We start from the raw sequence: 17,228 nt of genomic DNA, 5'->3' as shown, positions 1-17,228 counted from the left end.
CCTTCTCCATGTCTAGAGACAGTATACACAAGGGGGACTGGATTACATGAGCCCCCTGGATTACTTGTAGTGTTGTGTGTATATTGTCAAATGTCTGGCGATTGTGAACAAAGCCTGCCTGGTCTTCATGTATAAGTTGTGGGAGGTGCTTCTGCAATCTGGTGGCCATGATCTTCGAAAATATCTTATAATCTACTCCTAGCAATGAGAAAGGTCTATATGAGCTGCATAGTTGAGGGTCTCTACCCAGTTTAGACAAGACCATAATCGTGGCCAAGTTCCAAGTGGGTGGCAAACCAGTAATTTCATCCAATGAGTTAAAGACCCTCAAGAGCAAAGGGGCCAACAACTGTCCGAAAATTTTATAGAATTTATTTGTATATCCGTCAGGCCCTGGAGCCTTGTTTAGCGCTAAGCTCTTTATCGTCTGCTGTATTTCCTCTAGTGTGATGGGTTCCCCCAGTGATTGAGCGTCCGTATCGGAAAGTCTCGGGAGATCTATGCCTGTTAGAAAAGTCGTTATTTCCTCATCGCTGCAGCCCTCCTCAGCCTCATATAGGTGTTTATAATAGCTTCTAAAAGGAAGTCAGAGTCAGAGTGCACTGTGCCCCCTTTGTCCCTTAGTCCACCTATCATGTTTCTACTAGTATGTTGCGCTAATTTATGGGCCAGAAGTCTGCTAGGTTTATTGCCAAATTCAAAATGCAATTGGCGAACTTTCTGTAGTTTTTCAGCTAAGTCTGCTAGCTCAAGGTCGTGCAATTGAATACGGAGCGCATGAGCTTGTCCCCTAAGTGCCAACGGATTCTGATCTTCCCCTCCTGCAGTACCTTTTCCGTTTGTGTTAATTTTTGGCATAGGGTAATTTCTTTGGCGCTTCTATCCTTCCATCTCCTTGATCGTAAAGCTATTAATTGACCGCGTATTACTGCTTTGAGACCCTCCCACAGCACTGTTGGGGAAACCTCTCCATTGTCATTAAATTGGATATATTCCTTAATATGCTGTTCTATTTGGACTATATTAGCAGGATCCGTTAACAAGGCGTCGTCTAGCCGTCACTGGCGCCGCCCTTTGATGGGATTAAGTCCTCTGAGTTGAACCAGCACCGGGGAGTGGTCCGACCACGTGCGGGGGAGAATAGAATGTTCTCCCATTGCCCCCAACAAAGAGGTATCCCCTAGCCACATATCTATTGGGGAGGATGACTGATATACTGTGGAAAAATATGTGTAGGCCCGCTGGGTGGGATTGTCCCTGCACCAATATATAAGTTGTAAGCGTGTTACAAACTCAATGTGTCTGGTAAGCAAATGGTCTAGTTCTTTAAAGAACTCTCCCTGTCCTGTGTTTGGGCCTTATACATTTACCATTGTGTAGGTCCGCCCCGCTAATGCAAACACTATTAGCAAGTATCTGCCACCTTTATCTTTTATTGTTTTCTTTATCTCCCAGGGCTTACCGCTCCTAAACGCCATCAAGACACCTTTACTTTTTGTGTTATCATTACTAGAGGCAAAATGAATAATGGGGAACCTTTTATGATTACAGAGATATTCAGATCTTGGTTTCAGATGAGTTTCCTGTATCAACCCAATATCCACCCCAAGTCGCTGTAGCTCTCGGAATAGCAATTGCCGCTTCCTAGGTACATTTAATCCCCTAACATTTAACAACAGGCATTTAATATCTCCCATCTCTTCTCATGAAATGTGGGGCCGCCTTTGCCTCTCCCCTGGTGTCCTGGTCAAAACCCTGTTTCTCAGCCATCATTTGTACCATGTAACCATCGATCCCTCCCCCCCTCCCTTCCATAAAATCCTTCCCCCCTCCCATTCCACCCCTTTATGATTTAGGCACCACTAAAGAATTCCCGTAGTTGCCTATTAAAGAGGAAGGAGCAGATAACCCGCTTCCATGTGCCCCACAACAACAACATAGCTTAAACTACCTCTTATCCAAGGCTGGAGAGTAACTCAACTTCTATAACTTTACAGTCAACTGTAACAAGTGGATTAGTGACAGTTCCCCCATTTGGATCGCAACTCTTCAAGTGACTCGTGAAGCAGATTGTTGCTGCTGTAGTCTTTGGGCCCTTTCCCACCCGCTGCCACTTCGGAGGGAGAGGCCGGGTGCTGGGCCTGATTCCAGCGCCGGTCTCAGGCCGATTCTCTGGTTCCGCTGTTTCCGGGCAAATTATTCTTGCTTCTGCAATTGATTGAATTTGATGCATTTTCCCGTCCTTGTAGAACACTAAGGCAAAGGTGTGTCGCCATCTATATTGGATCTTTAATTCTCTCAGGTGCGTCGTGAAGGGCTTCAGTTCTCCTCTCCTTAGGGTCGCTGCCGCTAGATCCTGGTATATTTTGATAGCTTATGAGTCCCATTTGAAGTCTGGGGTCTGGCGTGCCATTTTCAACATTTGCTCTTTAAGTTTATAGCTAGAAAAACACGCTATAATATCTTTTGGCTTATTGTTGTGTGCTGGCCCCAGCGCTCGGTGTGCTCTCTCCAATGATATTGTCCCAGGGTCTACTGTCTCACCATTCAGTGCTAAAAGCTTGCACACGATTTTTTGAATTGCCTGCTCACTGTCCTGGTAGGTGGGTAGATTCAGGCAAGCCTCTGAATCTTAGATTGCTTCGTCTGCCCCTGTTCTCCAGGTCTTCTATTTTGTCAAGCAGCTGTTGTTGCTCGCTTCGCTTATGCCTTGGAGACAGACCTGCAGGCTGGGCTGATCCTCCTCTTCAGAGTCCACCCCTGTCCGCTGTTCCAGCAAAGTTTCGTAAGGCTTAGCGCGCTCCGCATTCGCTGGCTCCTTTGTTTTTTTTTTACTGCCGCCATTTTGTTTTCCAGGGTCGTCGCGGCTCTTGTAAAGGCAAACCGCGAGAGATCCGCTGCAGATCGGGGTAAGCTCATACGCCGCTGTTGCGCTATTCCCCAGGTTAGTGTTTATCGTAAATTTGACTCTCCAGCCAGGTTTTACACCTTATTCAATGCTGTTTTTGTCGCGGGGCCACCGGAGCTATCCTCTCAGGCGTCCATGCCGCTCGGTGACGTCACTTCCTCCCCTCACCTTGCTGGCCTTCTGATTCCTGCCTCCCCCAGGCATCCAATTACCTCCCTGTCCACCTGACAGCTAACCCAACTAACACATCTGATTTCTCACCCGCCTAGTTGCATCCTCCCAGAAAGACCCAGCAACAGTTCCCCTCCTCCCCTGGTCCCCTGGTATCTACCAAGTAGTAGGAATGAGCTTACTCCCCTCCCTGGGTTCGTAAATGGATACTGCATTTTGGATTATTTGGAAACATGACGTCTAGTGGTAATACTACAAGAACAATCATTATATTTTTATGGATCCTGTTCATTTAGAAAAATTTCTTGCTGAAAGAGCAGTTCTACGTGCTTGTTTTCTTAGTTGATTTGAAGTATGTTTGGGGTTTTGCAGAGTTGTTTTTTCTGATACTGGGGGCCACTGGCATTTAATTAGAACTAGTGTGTATCGCATGATGTGGACTTAATTATTGATGTGATAATCTGTATTCTTTTTTTCTATTCTTTTCTTTATTATTAATGTTATTGTATTAATGATGTTATATGAAATTAAAAAAATTAATAAGCAGTTCCTGCGCATATGAGTATATTTGGGGGGGGGGAGGGTGATACATCGCTGTTCCTGTTGGACGCGTGAAGTCATCAGCATGCAGTCCTGCTCCTGTTTTACAAGAGAATCTGCATTTAGAAGAGTCTCTTGTTAAATACTTTCGAAATTCTCCGTATTCTGACCTGGATGTCAAAATTTCCCTCTCTACAGCCTGTCTAAAATTTGCCTCCTCATATAATAGGCTTTTTATTGTTTCCTTTCATTAGTTAGATTTTGTAAAACTGCCTTTTTTTGTAAATTCTGATTTCTCTTTATTTTTGCAGTTAAAAATATATTTGTAACAAATAAAGGGGCTCTTTTAGTAAGCTGAGCAAAGAAATGGACTTAGCATGCCCTTGTGTAGGTCTTTCCCACATGCTAGGCCCATTTCTTGCACAGTCATAAAATAGCCTTTTTTGTATTTGTTTCATTTATGGCTGTGCGCTAATGTTTTCAGGTGTGAATTCCAACTGACACATTGTAAGTTAGTGCATTAGTGGGAGCCAGCAACAGGGGCACTAATGAAGCATTGTGTTTTAAGAGTCCTTTTGACGTTACAGAACATGCATTTCAGATAGGACAGTAATTTTGTCATAGCAAGTATGGAGGAAATTATTAATAAAATACATCTTTGTTAAATAATAAACTACTTTTTGCTCTGCATAAGGTGTGTTGGGAACTTTGCCACTGAAAATGAAAATAAGCTTATTTCAGCCAATGATAACTTATATTTTAAATAGGTATTTCATATTGAACATGTGTCCTCTACTTTTGTTTTGTCCAGGGTTGGACTTTTCCTTTTTGTTAAGGACTTAGTTCCTTCTGCTGCTCCTTTAATCATTAGTGAAGTTGTAAAATATAGCATTAAGATACTGGCACTTCCCAACCCTAAGACCTTTCTAAGTATGGGCTACTGTTTGGATTGCTTCATTGGACATCCTTCTATTGTTTCCTTCTTGCATTCTTTCTTATTTTTGGAATTTTACAGCTGCTTGCACCTCTTACAATGTGTTGACTGCTTTGTAAATGTTTTCTTCTCATAGTATTGTTTCACATTTTTCCTTCTTCTTAACAGCCATGACAGTGCGGAATGGAGGAAATGTACTTGTTCCATGTTATCCATCTGGAGTGATTTATGACCTTCTGGAGTGTCTCTATCAGTATATTGACTCTGCTGGGCTCTCCACTGTTCCTTTCTACTTCATCTCTCCTGTTGCCAACAGCTCACTTGAATTCTCACAGATCTTTGCTGAATGGTATGCTGTAGGATTATAGTTCATAGACCTGGTAATGCTATAAATTAGAGTGAGTCACAGTATTCATAAGCTTCCCAGTTTTATAGTATTTATTGTTCTTAAAAGGTAAGTTTTTTGTTGTTGTTGTTGCATGTCACCTCAGGTCATGTCCCAGGCTTAGAGTTCTAGGGCCTAGTATTCATCCCATGGTGGTCGCTAGTTTTTAAGCCACGGAATTAATTAAGCCTGGATATTCAGTGCTGGGCTATGTCAAGGCTCAGGCATTGAATATCCGGGTATGTGCAGTCACTTGCAAGTTAGAAAAGAACACAGCGAAGGTGACAAGATGGATGACGCCAAACAAACTTCTACTGGACTCAGAAAAAAGTTCACAGCAAAAGTTTATTCTTAAAAAACTGGACTCGACACAAGTCGTGTTTCGGCCGTTTAGGCCTGCCTCAGGAGTCCCTAAAATGATATACAATAAATTATATTAACGTTTAAGATAATTTTAAAATACAATTTATTGTATTAGTAATATCATTCTTTAATACATTTTTAAATTAATGTTGTTTCCATGTTTTATAAATCGGTACACACATCTTTTTAGGGTATTTGGTTTGTGTCTGTTATAATTATAATTATTTTTGAGATTATGCTTTTATTCATTTTTGAGATTATGCTTTTAGACTATTTGTAATGTATCCGTTTTTATTAATGCTTTGAGTTAATATAATTTATTGTATATCATTTTAGGGACTCCTGAGGCAGGCTTGAACGGCCGAAACACGACTCGTGTCGAGTCCAGTTTTTTAAGAATAAACTCTTGCTGTGAACTTTTTTCTGAGTCCAGTAGAAGTTTGTTTGGCGTCATCCATCTTGTCACCTTCGCTGTGTTCCTTTCTTGGTTTTTTCATTGCGGAGGTCCACTTTCTTCCGTGTTTGCCGTCACTTGGAAGTTAACCAGGTACTGGCCAATATTCAGAGCAGTGCCCGGTTAGTTTGGCAGATAAAGTTAGAAGAGCCCTTTATGCGCTTATTTAACTGGTTAGCAGACTGAATACCATCACTAACCGGTTAAGTGCTGGCTCTGCCCCTGGACCACCCTGGCATTAACCAGGCTGTGGTTGCCAGAGGCACTACACAGTTATATGCCACTGATATTGGCAGATGGCCAACTCAGTGGAGTTTAACCGGGCAGGATCCTCACCTGCCCAGTTAAACCCTTTTGATTATCAGGCCTCTGGAGCCTAGAGCTTTATTTTAAACCATGTTCTTTCACAGATCAGTGAGGTACTTCTGTTTCGTTCTGTGCTTTTATTCATTAATAAAAAAACTGTACGCTCAGGTTACTTTTCCTGTGTTGCACGTTGACGGAATACTTCTGACTTTCTCATAAGATCCAGCTCTGTGAGTGCAATAGGTGTTGGGCACCCTCTCTATTGGGCAATTACTCTTAGGGGTAATTTGGATTGTGTTTGGCACTCCCTATCATTTTGAAATGTTGGTGCCTAGGGGCTTACTAGCCTGAGTGAATTTCTCTCTAAGGATGTGCCTTGAGAATCTGCTTAATTCCTGAGAAGATACTGCTTGTGCTTTTCTCTGAATATCTATTCAGGCAGAACTATCAGTTGGTTGCACCTGGCATGCAAAACAAAGAAGCCCTGTGGGATTCATCACACATCCAAAAAGTAACTCAGAATCAAAAAAACTCTATTCGCATGAATATATCCTGCAAATGTTTAGTTAACAGCACATTTAAAATACAAAAATAAATACAGTATAATTAAAAGAGAAGAAAAATAAAAGAAGTGGTATGTCTTCCAGAAAGCAAGAGTAGGCAACAATGATTAAGAAACAACAGGAAGAAAATGTATATCACCATCTAATACCAATCCCCAACTACCTCCTAAGGATCTGATTTACAGTAGACCTGGAGGAATAGATAGGTCTTCAGTACACTCATGAATCTGTGTTATTCATTTCACCATGCAGCACTGGATGACGAGAGTTCCAGTAATGGGGACCAAGATAAGAAGAGGAGGTCTGTCTGGTACTTTCCCAATATTCAGCGCTATTTAACTGGCCAGGAATGGCTCCTGGCCGGTTAAATAGCACCTAGCCAGCTAAGCACTAATATTCAGCACAAGATAGCTGGTTATCTCTGCTGACTATTAGCATTCAGTGGCTAGCTGATAACCGGCTATCTGCAAATATTCAAGCTCTGGCCGGCTGAGTTTAGCGGACAAACAGTCCTATCTTTGCCTGCTATATTAACTTAAGTGGCCAGTGCTGAATATTCCATAGCTGGTTAAGTTAGAACCGGCCAAAAAAATCTTTGATATTCAATTCTGGTCACCGGAAATGGCTCAGCATTGAACTTCCGGGATCGGTGCCTATGGCAGCCAGCTGAATATCAGTGGGGGAGAGACTAGCTAATTGATTCATATATGGAGATTGTGTCTGTCGTGACCTGGCAAGTGGGGTAAGCATACTAAAAAGTTAAAAAGTGGAGAGCCTTAGGAAGAGAATTTTGTACTGTATATATAATGTTATGGGGAGCCACTGAAACTTTTTAAGTACTGGAGATATATACAGTGATGTAGAAGAAGTTCTGTTCATGCCCATCGAGCTTGTAGGTATCTTAACAGTTCAGCAGTGTGGAGTGGAGGAGTGGCCTAGTGGTTAGAGCACTGGTCTTGCAATCCAGAGGTGGCTGGTTCAAACCCCACTGCTGCTCCTTATGATCTTGGGCAAGTCACTTAACCCGCCATTGCCTCAGGCACAAACTTAGATTGTGAGCCCTCCTGGGACAAAGAAATATCTAGTGTACCTGAATGTAACTCACCTTGAGCTACTACTGAAAAAGGTGTGAGAAAAATCTAAATAATAAATACATTTCTTTAGCTTGATTCTCATGTTCTGTAATTAAAGAACATAGGGGTATGTTTATAAAGGCGAGTTAGCATTTTTAATGCGCCTCTAAAGTTGACATGTTAAACGCTAATGCGCCAATACATTCCTATAGGCGCATTAGCATTTCACGCGCGTTAAAAATGCTAATGTGCCTATAGCGCGCCTTTGTAAACACAGGCGATAGTCATTGTACACCAAGCGATTATCCAACCAGAAGGTTTTCTTTCAGTCTACTAGAGTGGCAGTTTTGAAAAGTCAACAAATTATTCCTATCTGTAGAATTTTGGAAAACTGACAAATGGAAAAAAACCTCTCTGGCCAGTATTCAAAGCTATTTAAGCAGGCAGGAGCCTCTCCTGCATGGTTAAATCACTTACCACTTCCAAAGTGGAGATAGTCAGTGGCACGCATTTATTTATTTATTTATTTATTTAACAAACACTTGATATACCGCAGTGGGCCAACAAATAGCTTCTACGCGGTTTACAGTAAAACAGTAACTATAAAAGATGAGAAAGATTAGAAAGAGAAAGAAAAGAAGTATACAGAGTTAGCCGGAAGTAGGATATGCAAGCTTGAAAAAGTGCATTTTTAAAGCTGCTTTAAACTTTGTCAGTGGCACTGTCTGGTTATCACCACAGACTGCCCAACAAAAAAGTGGGTAGATCAGGAACAGCACTGGGGGTGTGGTGTTGAGGAGGAACCAGGGGTTAAGTGGATGCCAGCACCCTTATAGCTGAGCAGGTGAATTTAGGATAGCTCAAAAGTGTCCTAAATTCACCCGCTTAGCTACGCGGGCTCCAGCACTGAATATTGGCTGGGACTCGCATTAAAAAAAGAGTGACATTTCTCTCTGAGCCCCCTTTCTCAACCCCCCTCCCCCCCATCATCATGCATAGCCCCCCTCACAAACCCCTCCCCAACAGGTCAGTGGAAGCAGCACATGCAAATAGATCTCATGCATATTCATTGTAGAAATCTTGAAAACCTGATCTATTGCCTCATCCTGATGAATTTAGCATATAGTAAGTGATTCATTATCAGCTGTGATCATATATCCAAGTTTCCAAGTTTATTAAGGTTTTACTACCCCACTCAATGGGAGTGTCTTCAGAACGGCTTACAGTTTAACAAATTGGGGGGGGGGGGGGGGAGAGTGGAAGTCAAAACAAATAAGAGAGATTTATAGTGAGGGAAGGAGAGGAGGAACTACAATATTAGATAGGATAGATGGAGGGGGAGGAACATTAGGGGTGCTGCACATATCCTTGGGACTCCACCATCTAGATGCTTACTGGTGACAGACTAGAATATTAAGTGAAAGCGTCTGAAAAGGTAAGTTTTCAGATCCATTTTAAATTTGTCTAGATAGGGCTGTAATTGGTGTGTGACTGGGAGGGAGTTCCATAATTTAGGACCATGGTCAGAGAAAATTGCCTGTCTGGTGTGCTGGTGTACTATGTCTCAAATAGTTGGTATGCTTAATTGATTTTGTTGCACTGATCTAAGGATTCTTGCTGGGCTGTATGGAGTGAATAGACATAAGTAGGGCGGTTCACCAGAAGCTAAAACTTTAATTTTTTTTATTTATCATTTTACTTAATTACATTCACATTTATCACATAAATGTAAGGAAATACAGAAATTAATATAAAGGAAAAAGAAAACATTTTCTCTCATCAATCTCTATATATAAAAGGCACCACCAACGTTCTAAATGAAGCCTCCAGCCGGAAGTGTGAAGGGGGAGAGATATCCAGTTTCCCCATGAGTGTCTGCCCTGCCCTCGCTCTCTCTGTAACACAAACAGTGAAGGAAAACACAGCAAAGCACGAAATCAAATCACTCTCTCTGTAACAGTGAAGGACTCAGAGTGGGGAGGGGAGAGAAGGCAGAAGCCCTCACTATCTCTGTAACACAAACACAGCACAGCAGGAAACTTAACACTGAAGGACTCAACTCCGAGGGGGGAGGGGACAGAGAGCAGTGGGGCCAGACAGCACAGGGGAAGGGAGAGAGGGCAGAGGGCAGGGACACACACACTCCCACATGCACACAGAAGAAAACCTTGCTAGCCCCCGTTTCATTTGCATCAGAAACGGGGCTTTTTTACTAGTATTATAATAATTGTCCACAATTGGGGGATCCAAGATCAGGAAAACAATCTCAAGGAAAATAAGAAAAACACAAAATGGTTAATCTTACAATTCATATTTTGAGGGAGGAAGGTTAATCGGTAATTGCAGCCGGTACAGTGGTAACTAAAGGAAGTTGCTGCAGAGGATTCTTCATCTGTTCTTTTAACTCCACAAACTCTTGTAATTTCTTGGGTTCAACAAATAAGTAATAAGGAAATAAAACACTTACAAGGGAATCGCTCTAGGAAGGTCCCACCTAGGGCAATGATTCTTGGCTTAAAAGCCAAGAATTCACACCTCCCAATCTGTGATTCCCTTGATAAGTCAGGAAATATATTTATCTTTGAACCCAAAAAACTATCAACCATGTGTCGGAAATACAATTTCAAAATATTGTTCCTATTTAAATCAAAGACGAAAGTCACTAATAATATAACTCTATATATAGGATATTTTAGGAAAATTTATCATTCAAGTTATTTTTCCTTAATTGGTTCTCCAGAAATTCCAATTTTTTTTACAAGAAACATGACTGTCCTTCATTACCAGATTAACTGATTTTCGTAGAGAAACCATTTCTGTAATCAAAGTCTCTATGTTTATATCTTGGACTTCCACTTTGTTAGATAAATATTGATATAATCACATATTTATTCCTGAAAAATTTTTGACATCTGAAGAAGAGAGTTATTCACTCTCTGCAGCACTTCCCATAGCGCGTCCATTATAACATTTTTGGCTTCACCAAGTCCAATTTCTCCACAGAAACCGCTCCAGGTATCTTCAGGGGGAAGAGCTCACTCTCCAATCCCCCAGTTGGTTTATTATCTGGAGTCAATGCTGCGCCAGGACCTCCTCAGATCGCATGAGAATCCTAACCCACTTCGGGCATTTCCACTGTCGACCTCCATAGCGAAGTGTTACTGTTTCCGGGTCTTGGAGAGGTCACGCCAACAGGGGGACTCAAAGTCACTCCCTCTCCACTGAGATTCAGGGATAAAGCCTTGCTGTTCCCTGAAGCAGGAACCGATATCCCCGACGTTATGATCCGAATCTCTCCAAAGTAGACTGAGAAGTGGTGGGAACCCCAGCCATGTTCGAGGAGGATAACACCACAGCTTTGCCTTTTCTCTTCCCCATTCTCTGGTGAGCGCGCCTACTTCTTCAGGTATTCTGGTATAAAACAGGAACTCAACTAACGTACGTCCTCCCTCAACACCATCTTGGATCCTCCAGTTTGGGACACTCTTTGTCTGGTTTCTCCTCAGAGGCCTGTCTGATATGGGTAACCCTTCAGCATAGCCCTCTAAGTCATTGAAACACAGAAGCCCCTCCACCGCTTCAAGGTGGTGTCCCTTCGGAGGGGACTAGAAGCTAAAATTTTGAAAACTAAAAGTAAGATCTTGTGAGTGATATGATGGGTGATTGGGAGCCAGTGTGCATTTTTGAGATGGGGGGTAATGTGGTCGTACTTACGTGAATTGGTGATTAATCAGATTGCAGTATTCTGGATAACTTGTAGTCATCAAATTTCTTTTATCCCAAGACATCTGTAAAGAGAGTTACAATAGTCCAGTTGTATAATAACCAAGGAATGAACCAAGGTTGTATAATAACCAAGGAATATTAAGAGCAGATGGGAAAACCAATGAACATATCAAGAGGATTAAGCACAATTTGTAAAAGGTGTACAGGACAACTTGTGAGGTCTGAGGCTTCAATGAAAAGCTAAGGGATTTGAAGATTCTGAACTTGGGAAATGTTTGCATTTGTAAGAAGTATCAGTGAGGGTAAAGTGAGGGTCTCTGTATTGGAGAACAGAATAACTTTAGATTTGTTTGAGTTCAAAACTAATTTGTGTGAATTGAGCCAGTCAGTTATCTGTGACAGTTTGTTGTTCAAGTAAATGATCTGTGATGAGGTAAAGACAACAAGGATGTGGAGCAGCTGAATATCGTCAGCATATACGAACATGGTAAAGTCAAGGGATTGGGCTAAGGTTAGAAGGGGGGCAAGGAAGATGTTAAATAAAGTACGGGGGGATAAACTAAAAAGGTCAGAAGGGGGCAAGGAAGATGTTAAATAAAGTAGGGGGGATAAACTAAAAAGGGGAAAAATGTGAGGGTTTTCTCAAGTTGTTGGATTGTATGTTGTAGATATGGGTCCACAGGGTATGACATTGATGAGACGGTGGACCATATTGGTGAATAGCAATGACAGTTGTAGCTGTACATGTGTTATATTTAGTTTATGCTGTAAAGCTTTGCTAACTGTGTTGTACTATTGAGAACCCGAATAGAGATATTAAAAATTAATAAATAAAGTAGGTGAGAGGATTGATCCCTGTGGAACCACTGAACTAGGACTGAATGGTAATGAGATAGTCTCCCAGACATCAGCAAGGCCGATAGCACAAAGACAGTGAAGGAGGGCAGTATAATTAATCAAAAGAACCTGCCTTTGTTTGCAGTTGTGTAATGATATTGATGAAATCTCAGATATTTCAATTAAATTCTAATCAATTCCTGTATACTGCTAATATCCCCTTTCTACGGTTCAGTGGGTTCAGTGTGGTTTTAATTCTAGGTGAGACAAAAGCAAATAGTGTTAGTGTGTGAGGTATAAGAAACATTAGAGACCACTGTATATTTGATGTTATTTTGAGGATAAACAAGCAAGGAAATTTTACCAATAAAAATAGAAGTTTGAACAAGGAGCCCTTTGTTGGGATAATAAGTTATTTTACAATTTTATGGATTTTAAGAGTGGTAGGAAAATATGCTTTTTAAAAAGCTCACTTTACTGATAATGTATCCTTATGTCATTGCTTCCTTTATCAAATTATTCACTTCTTTTTTTGAATTTCACAGTCAGATCAGATTTCAACAGTAAATTAAATGAGGTACTGGCCAATTCTTGCAAAACCTTTTTAACATAATGTACCTGATTTTCATTTGGGGCGGCCACTGTTTAAAGTTAAGCGCCAGTCCTGGCACTGAATGTTTATATTCAGCGGCACTATCCCTGAGTCAAGGGAACTATTTATTACTGTGCTTACCCTGTTCCTTACTGTTATGGGTCCTGCATTCTTCAACAGCAATGCTGGACAGGGATCATCCCCATTATGGGGGTAAATCTATAAAGAAGACACTAAGATTTACATGGCAAACACACATGTAAATTACAAGAATAATGTCATATATATGCACATGTGTGTGTAAATGCCAAAATTCTGGCCTTGCGCTATACTGTAAATATATGCATATTTTCCATAGTGCTTATTTTATAGGTGGGCGGAGTCTACATGGGCGAAGTCTGGGTGGAATGTGGGCGAGACTCCCATGCGTGTAACATAGATTCTATATCATCTAGGCACAAGCATTCTATGACTGGCTTAAGTGCTTGTGCCTGACTGCATACCTATGCAAATAACAAGTTATGTAAGTATTCTATAAACGAAAGTATGTGCCTACTTTTCTTTATAGAATGGGTTCCAATTAAGCACTCCCTTATGGAATTGCCTGCTATACATCAGCTTTACTTTTTCTACCACTTGTTCTCGTTTTTTTCAAGCCTAACAAGTGGAACCAACCCCACACCTTGGAGTCCAGCTGAACTCAGGATCTTTGGTTTCTGCTGAAACTGAATCTGCAACCAAAATTGTTTGCTTGGTTTCGGCAGAAACCAAAACCGTTCCTACTCCCAGCAGCACTGGTGCCAATTGCAAAATGGCTGCCGGGACTTCCTGCGGCAGTCTCGGCAGCCATTACAATGGAGCAGTGGTATGAGACAGGAACGGGTGGGTTGGTACCTGTCCCTGAAGAGGCCATGGACCACCAGGGATTCCTAAGGTAGGGCAGGGGAGGGTCTACAGGTGGTCAGACGGGGGAGGGGGGATTTTGGTTTCAGCCGAAAATGCACAGGCATTTTCAGCCAAAACCCAAACCCGGATTTCGGGCCAGTGCCGAAACCGAAATTCAGTCGGCCTCTACCACACCTTCCTATCTTAAGCTCCCCCTTCCACCATATTATAGTGTAGCCTATCCCCAACCTCTTCATTTTTATCATATACTTCACCTAATACTTTCTTAGGGTTATAGCCCCTTATGTATTATGGGATCTTTAATATCTTCTATTGGAAGAAAGCAAATTTCTTACACAAGGATTGAGTAATTTCTGTCTTTCAATTTGTGTGGATACTCCCCATGGTATGCCAAACCAACCTAAATAGTTTCTGTACATGATTCCCATTCATCTTTATCTGCTGTTTGCAAAACTTCTTCCATTTCTTGATAGTCTCAACATAACTTATGGTTACCCATACTCTCCATGGAACCTATGCTTAGACCCTATGAACTATATTAGCTACTTGCCAGTGCTCCTAGTCTCACTCTGTTTGCTCTGTACTCATTCATTAAAATACACATTTCCCCTCCCCCAAATTCTGCCATCTGCAGTGGAGCCGAAGGTCCATCTGGCTGACTGTATGACTCTATTGTTTTTCTTTTTTTCCTATTTGCCCTTGGTGCTCCTCATCAGTCACTCAAAGGCGCACCCAGTTCCCAGCCATAGAGTTCCAGAAAAGAAGCTAATTCTGAGACTTAATTGATTAATATTGGTGGCAACTGGAATTATATTATCCAAACATGATTCTAACCTGTTTTGTGATACATGAACCATCTGAGCAGTAGATTACCTAGGTTCATATTTTTGATACTGGCCTGCATGGCAGCTTTTAAAATGCAGTGCTATTATCACTTAATTGATAATTGTTTACAGTTGAGTAAATTAAAGCATAAGGCACATTCCTATTGAATTTCATACAAGGAATCAGTGGCAAGCCAAGGATTTATATATGCCCTAGTTTAATGCTTCAACTAGATCACACTTTCTTAAATACATTAACACCCATATCACAAAGGTGATACATTGACAGGAAGACACTGTCACCCCCCTCTAACTGCATCATTTATATCTTGACCACTTATCTATAATTCTTATAATGATTTCTCATTTGCAATGAATGTTTGTCCTGGCTAGATTGTATACTTTGTGGAATCTTTTACTCTTTTATGTGTGTCTGCACAGCGCAGCGTATGGCCGTCAGCACTTAAGAAATGAATAGTAATCTTAGTCATTAGCTATTTAAGTTGAGGTAACTTACAGTCAGTTGTTCCTAAGTGCATTCTATAATGCAGAATTACAGATTCTGATTTACCCCACAGTAAAGATGGCTGGTAATTGTATGATATTTCCCCTTTCTCCTTGATCATTTGGGTATACATCTATACTTTACTAACAAAGAGATTCAAGGGTTGAGAACCAAAAAAGGATGATATTATTTTCTAGCTTGGTGTGTCTCCAAAGCTGAGATAGAAAGCTTCAACAGTAGATGGCAGCAAATGCTGCAGAATGACTGACCATCCAGCAGGTTTCTAACACTTTATTGTTCCTCCAACAGGCTATGCCACAATAAACAAACCAAGGTGTACCTTCCAGAGCCACCCTTTCCCCATGCAGAGGTAAGAAATCCATGCAAGTTACAGTAACTTTCTATTGACCACATGAATACAGATTTTGTAGAAATCCAGAAAATTAGCCCAGGACCATTATTTGAATCTATGACTCATTCAAGACACATCTGCAGGTTTGGTATCTCTTTTTTGTGAACATGCACTTTTCTGTATCATCCTGGTAGACCGGTCCAGACTCGTGGGCTATAAATTTTGATTTACTGTTTTTTGATCCATGAATACCTACCCAGGGCACATGTACTTAGACATGCATATACTGTGGAGTAATTTTATTTAAAAACCTTTATAAAGCTACCGCTTTAAAGGATGATTAGGTCATTATAATATGGGAAACAATAACTTCAATATCTTTCGAAAGCAGTGAACAGCACTGGTGTAGGTTTGATTAGTGCAGCATAGGTATAAGCCTTGTATGTGGTCTGTAAAGCTGAGATACCACCAAGGGTACTTAAACAAAGGAGGAAGTTTGAAGAACAAATTAAATGAATTTGTGTACGCAGCAAATGAAGATTCACCCTGCATATTCTCACAGGGGTTACGAGTAGCAACATAGTGGAAAATATTGGCGCTCTTGGGGTTTTTTTTAAAAAGAAGTCTTTATTAAGCATTGAGAACCACAGCAAGAGTGTAAGCATAGAACAAGGAAATAGCACCATGTAGTACAAACACCTGATGTGGGAACAATAAAACTACATTCCTAGTAAGCTAGAAAATGTTCTCAGCAAAGGATATAGCAATTCCTAACATTTTAATGTTTGGTATACATGTAACCCTCCCCCCACCCAAAGCTATCCCTTCATTCCCCCCTCTCTGTGAGCCCCCCACCCCAGCACCAAATCCAATCCACCCTTATACAGGACAAAGAATAATCCAGATAGGTCCCTCAGAACAAGAAAACAATGGAACAATTCCTCAAGAAATGTTCCCAAATAGCTTCCCATTTGGCCTAGTATGGCAACGTTCAGCCCAAAGGTTTTCCATTTCACAGATATATCAAAAGTTTATTCAACCACTGGACCAAAGAGGGAACAGTGGGACTTTTCCACTGTGCAGTCAGAGTCACTCTGGCAGCTGACATAGCATGTCTCACCAATAAGACCTGAGATGTAGTAAGACCAGGGAGCTTCTTGGGAAATAAAAGTACACAGGGGACCACTGAATAGGCCTCGCCAGCCAACACTGAAGCCTATGCTGAATATCTTTCCAGTATGCCCCAACCTTAGCACAAGACACATGTACTATCGACAGATCTTTCCCTGCCACCCGCATACTGAGTGCCTTGTAAATACCCCAAAATAGACAATTTATCCTCTGGAATAGAATAAAAAAAAAGATCGCAAGCGCTCCCCCAACTGGAGCCCCAGGGCCTCGACATTTAAACTCTGAACATAATGATTTGACTGACAGTATGTGAATCTGTCCCCCCCACTCCCAGCTGGCCCTGCAAATCAAATAATCTTCAAGGACCCATTCTTTGTAAGCACGTGCTCAAAAAAAAAAACTAAACCCAGGTTTCTTCCAAAGCACACTCTATTTTCTTATTTTTTTAAGGTTAAATGAGGGAGCTGGTATGGAATTCTGACACTGAATCTGGATATCCTTAGATGACACACACCTCTTCCTCAAAGTGGATCAGTGTGTATGCACCATAGAAAATGGACAGCATTCCATATAAAACATGTTGAGAAACTAAGCATGGGAGTGACTGGAATTAGAATCAGAGGATATTCCTCTTGGTATCTTATTAGGCATTTACAAC

General features: G+C 41.3%; 1 protein-coding gene across 1 annotated transcript in view; it reads left to right on the top strand.

The window, feature by feature from the left end:
* INTS9 (integrator complex subunit 9) overlaps positions 1-17,228 on the top strand; it is a 221,256-nt gene that overhangs the window by 155,352 nt on the left and 48,676 nt on the right. The window contains exons 10-11 of the mRNA XM_030198704.1: positions 4,722-4,902; positions 15,397-15,457. Coding sequence (XP_030054564.1) covers positions 4,722-4,902; positions 15,397-15,457 — 242 coding nt within the window. The remainder of the gene's footprint in view (positions 1-4,721; positions 4,903-15,396; positions 15,458-17,228) is intronic.

The sequence above is a fragment of the Microcaecilia unicolor genome, chromosome 3 (genome assembly GCF_901765095.1).
Source record: "Microcaecilia unicolor chromosome 3, aMicUni1.1, whole genome shotgun sequence".
NCBI classification, from domain to species: domain Eukaryota; kingdom Metazoa; phylum Chordata; class Amphibia; order Gymnophiona; family Siphonopidae; genus Microcaecilia; species Microcaecilia unicolor.
This window is presented reverse-complemented; position numbering and strand designations above follow the sequence as displayed.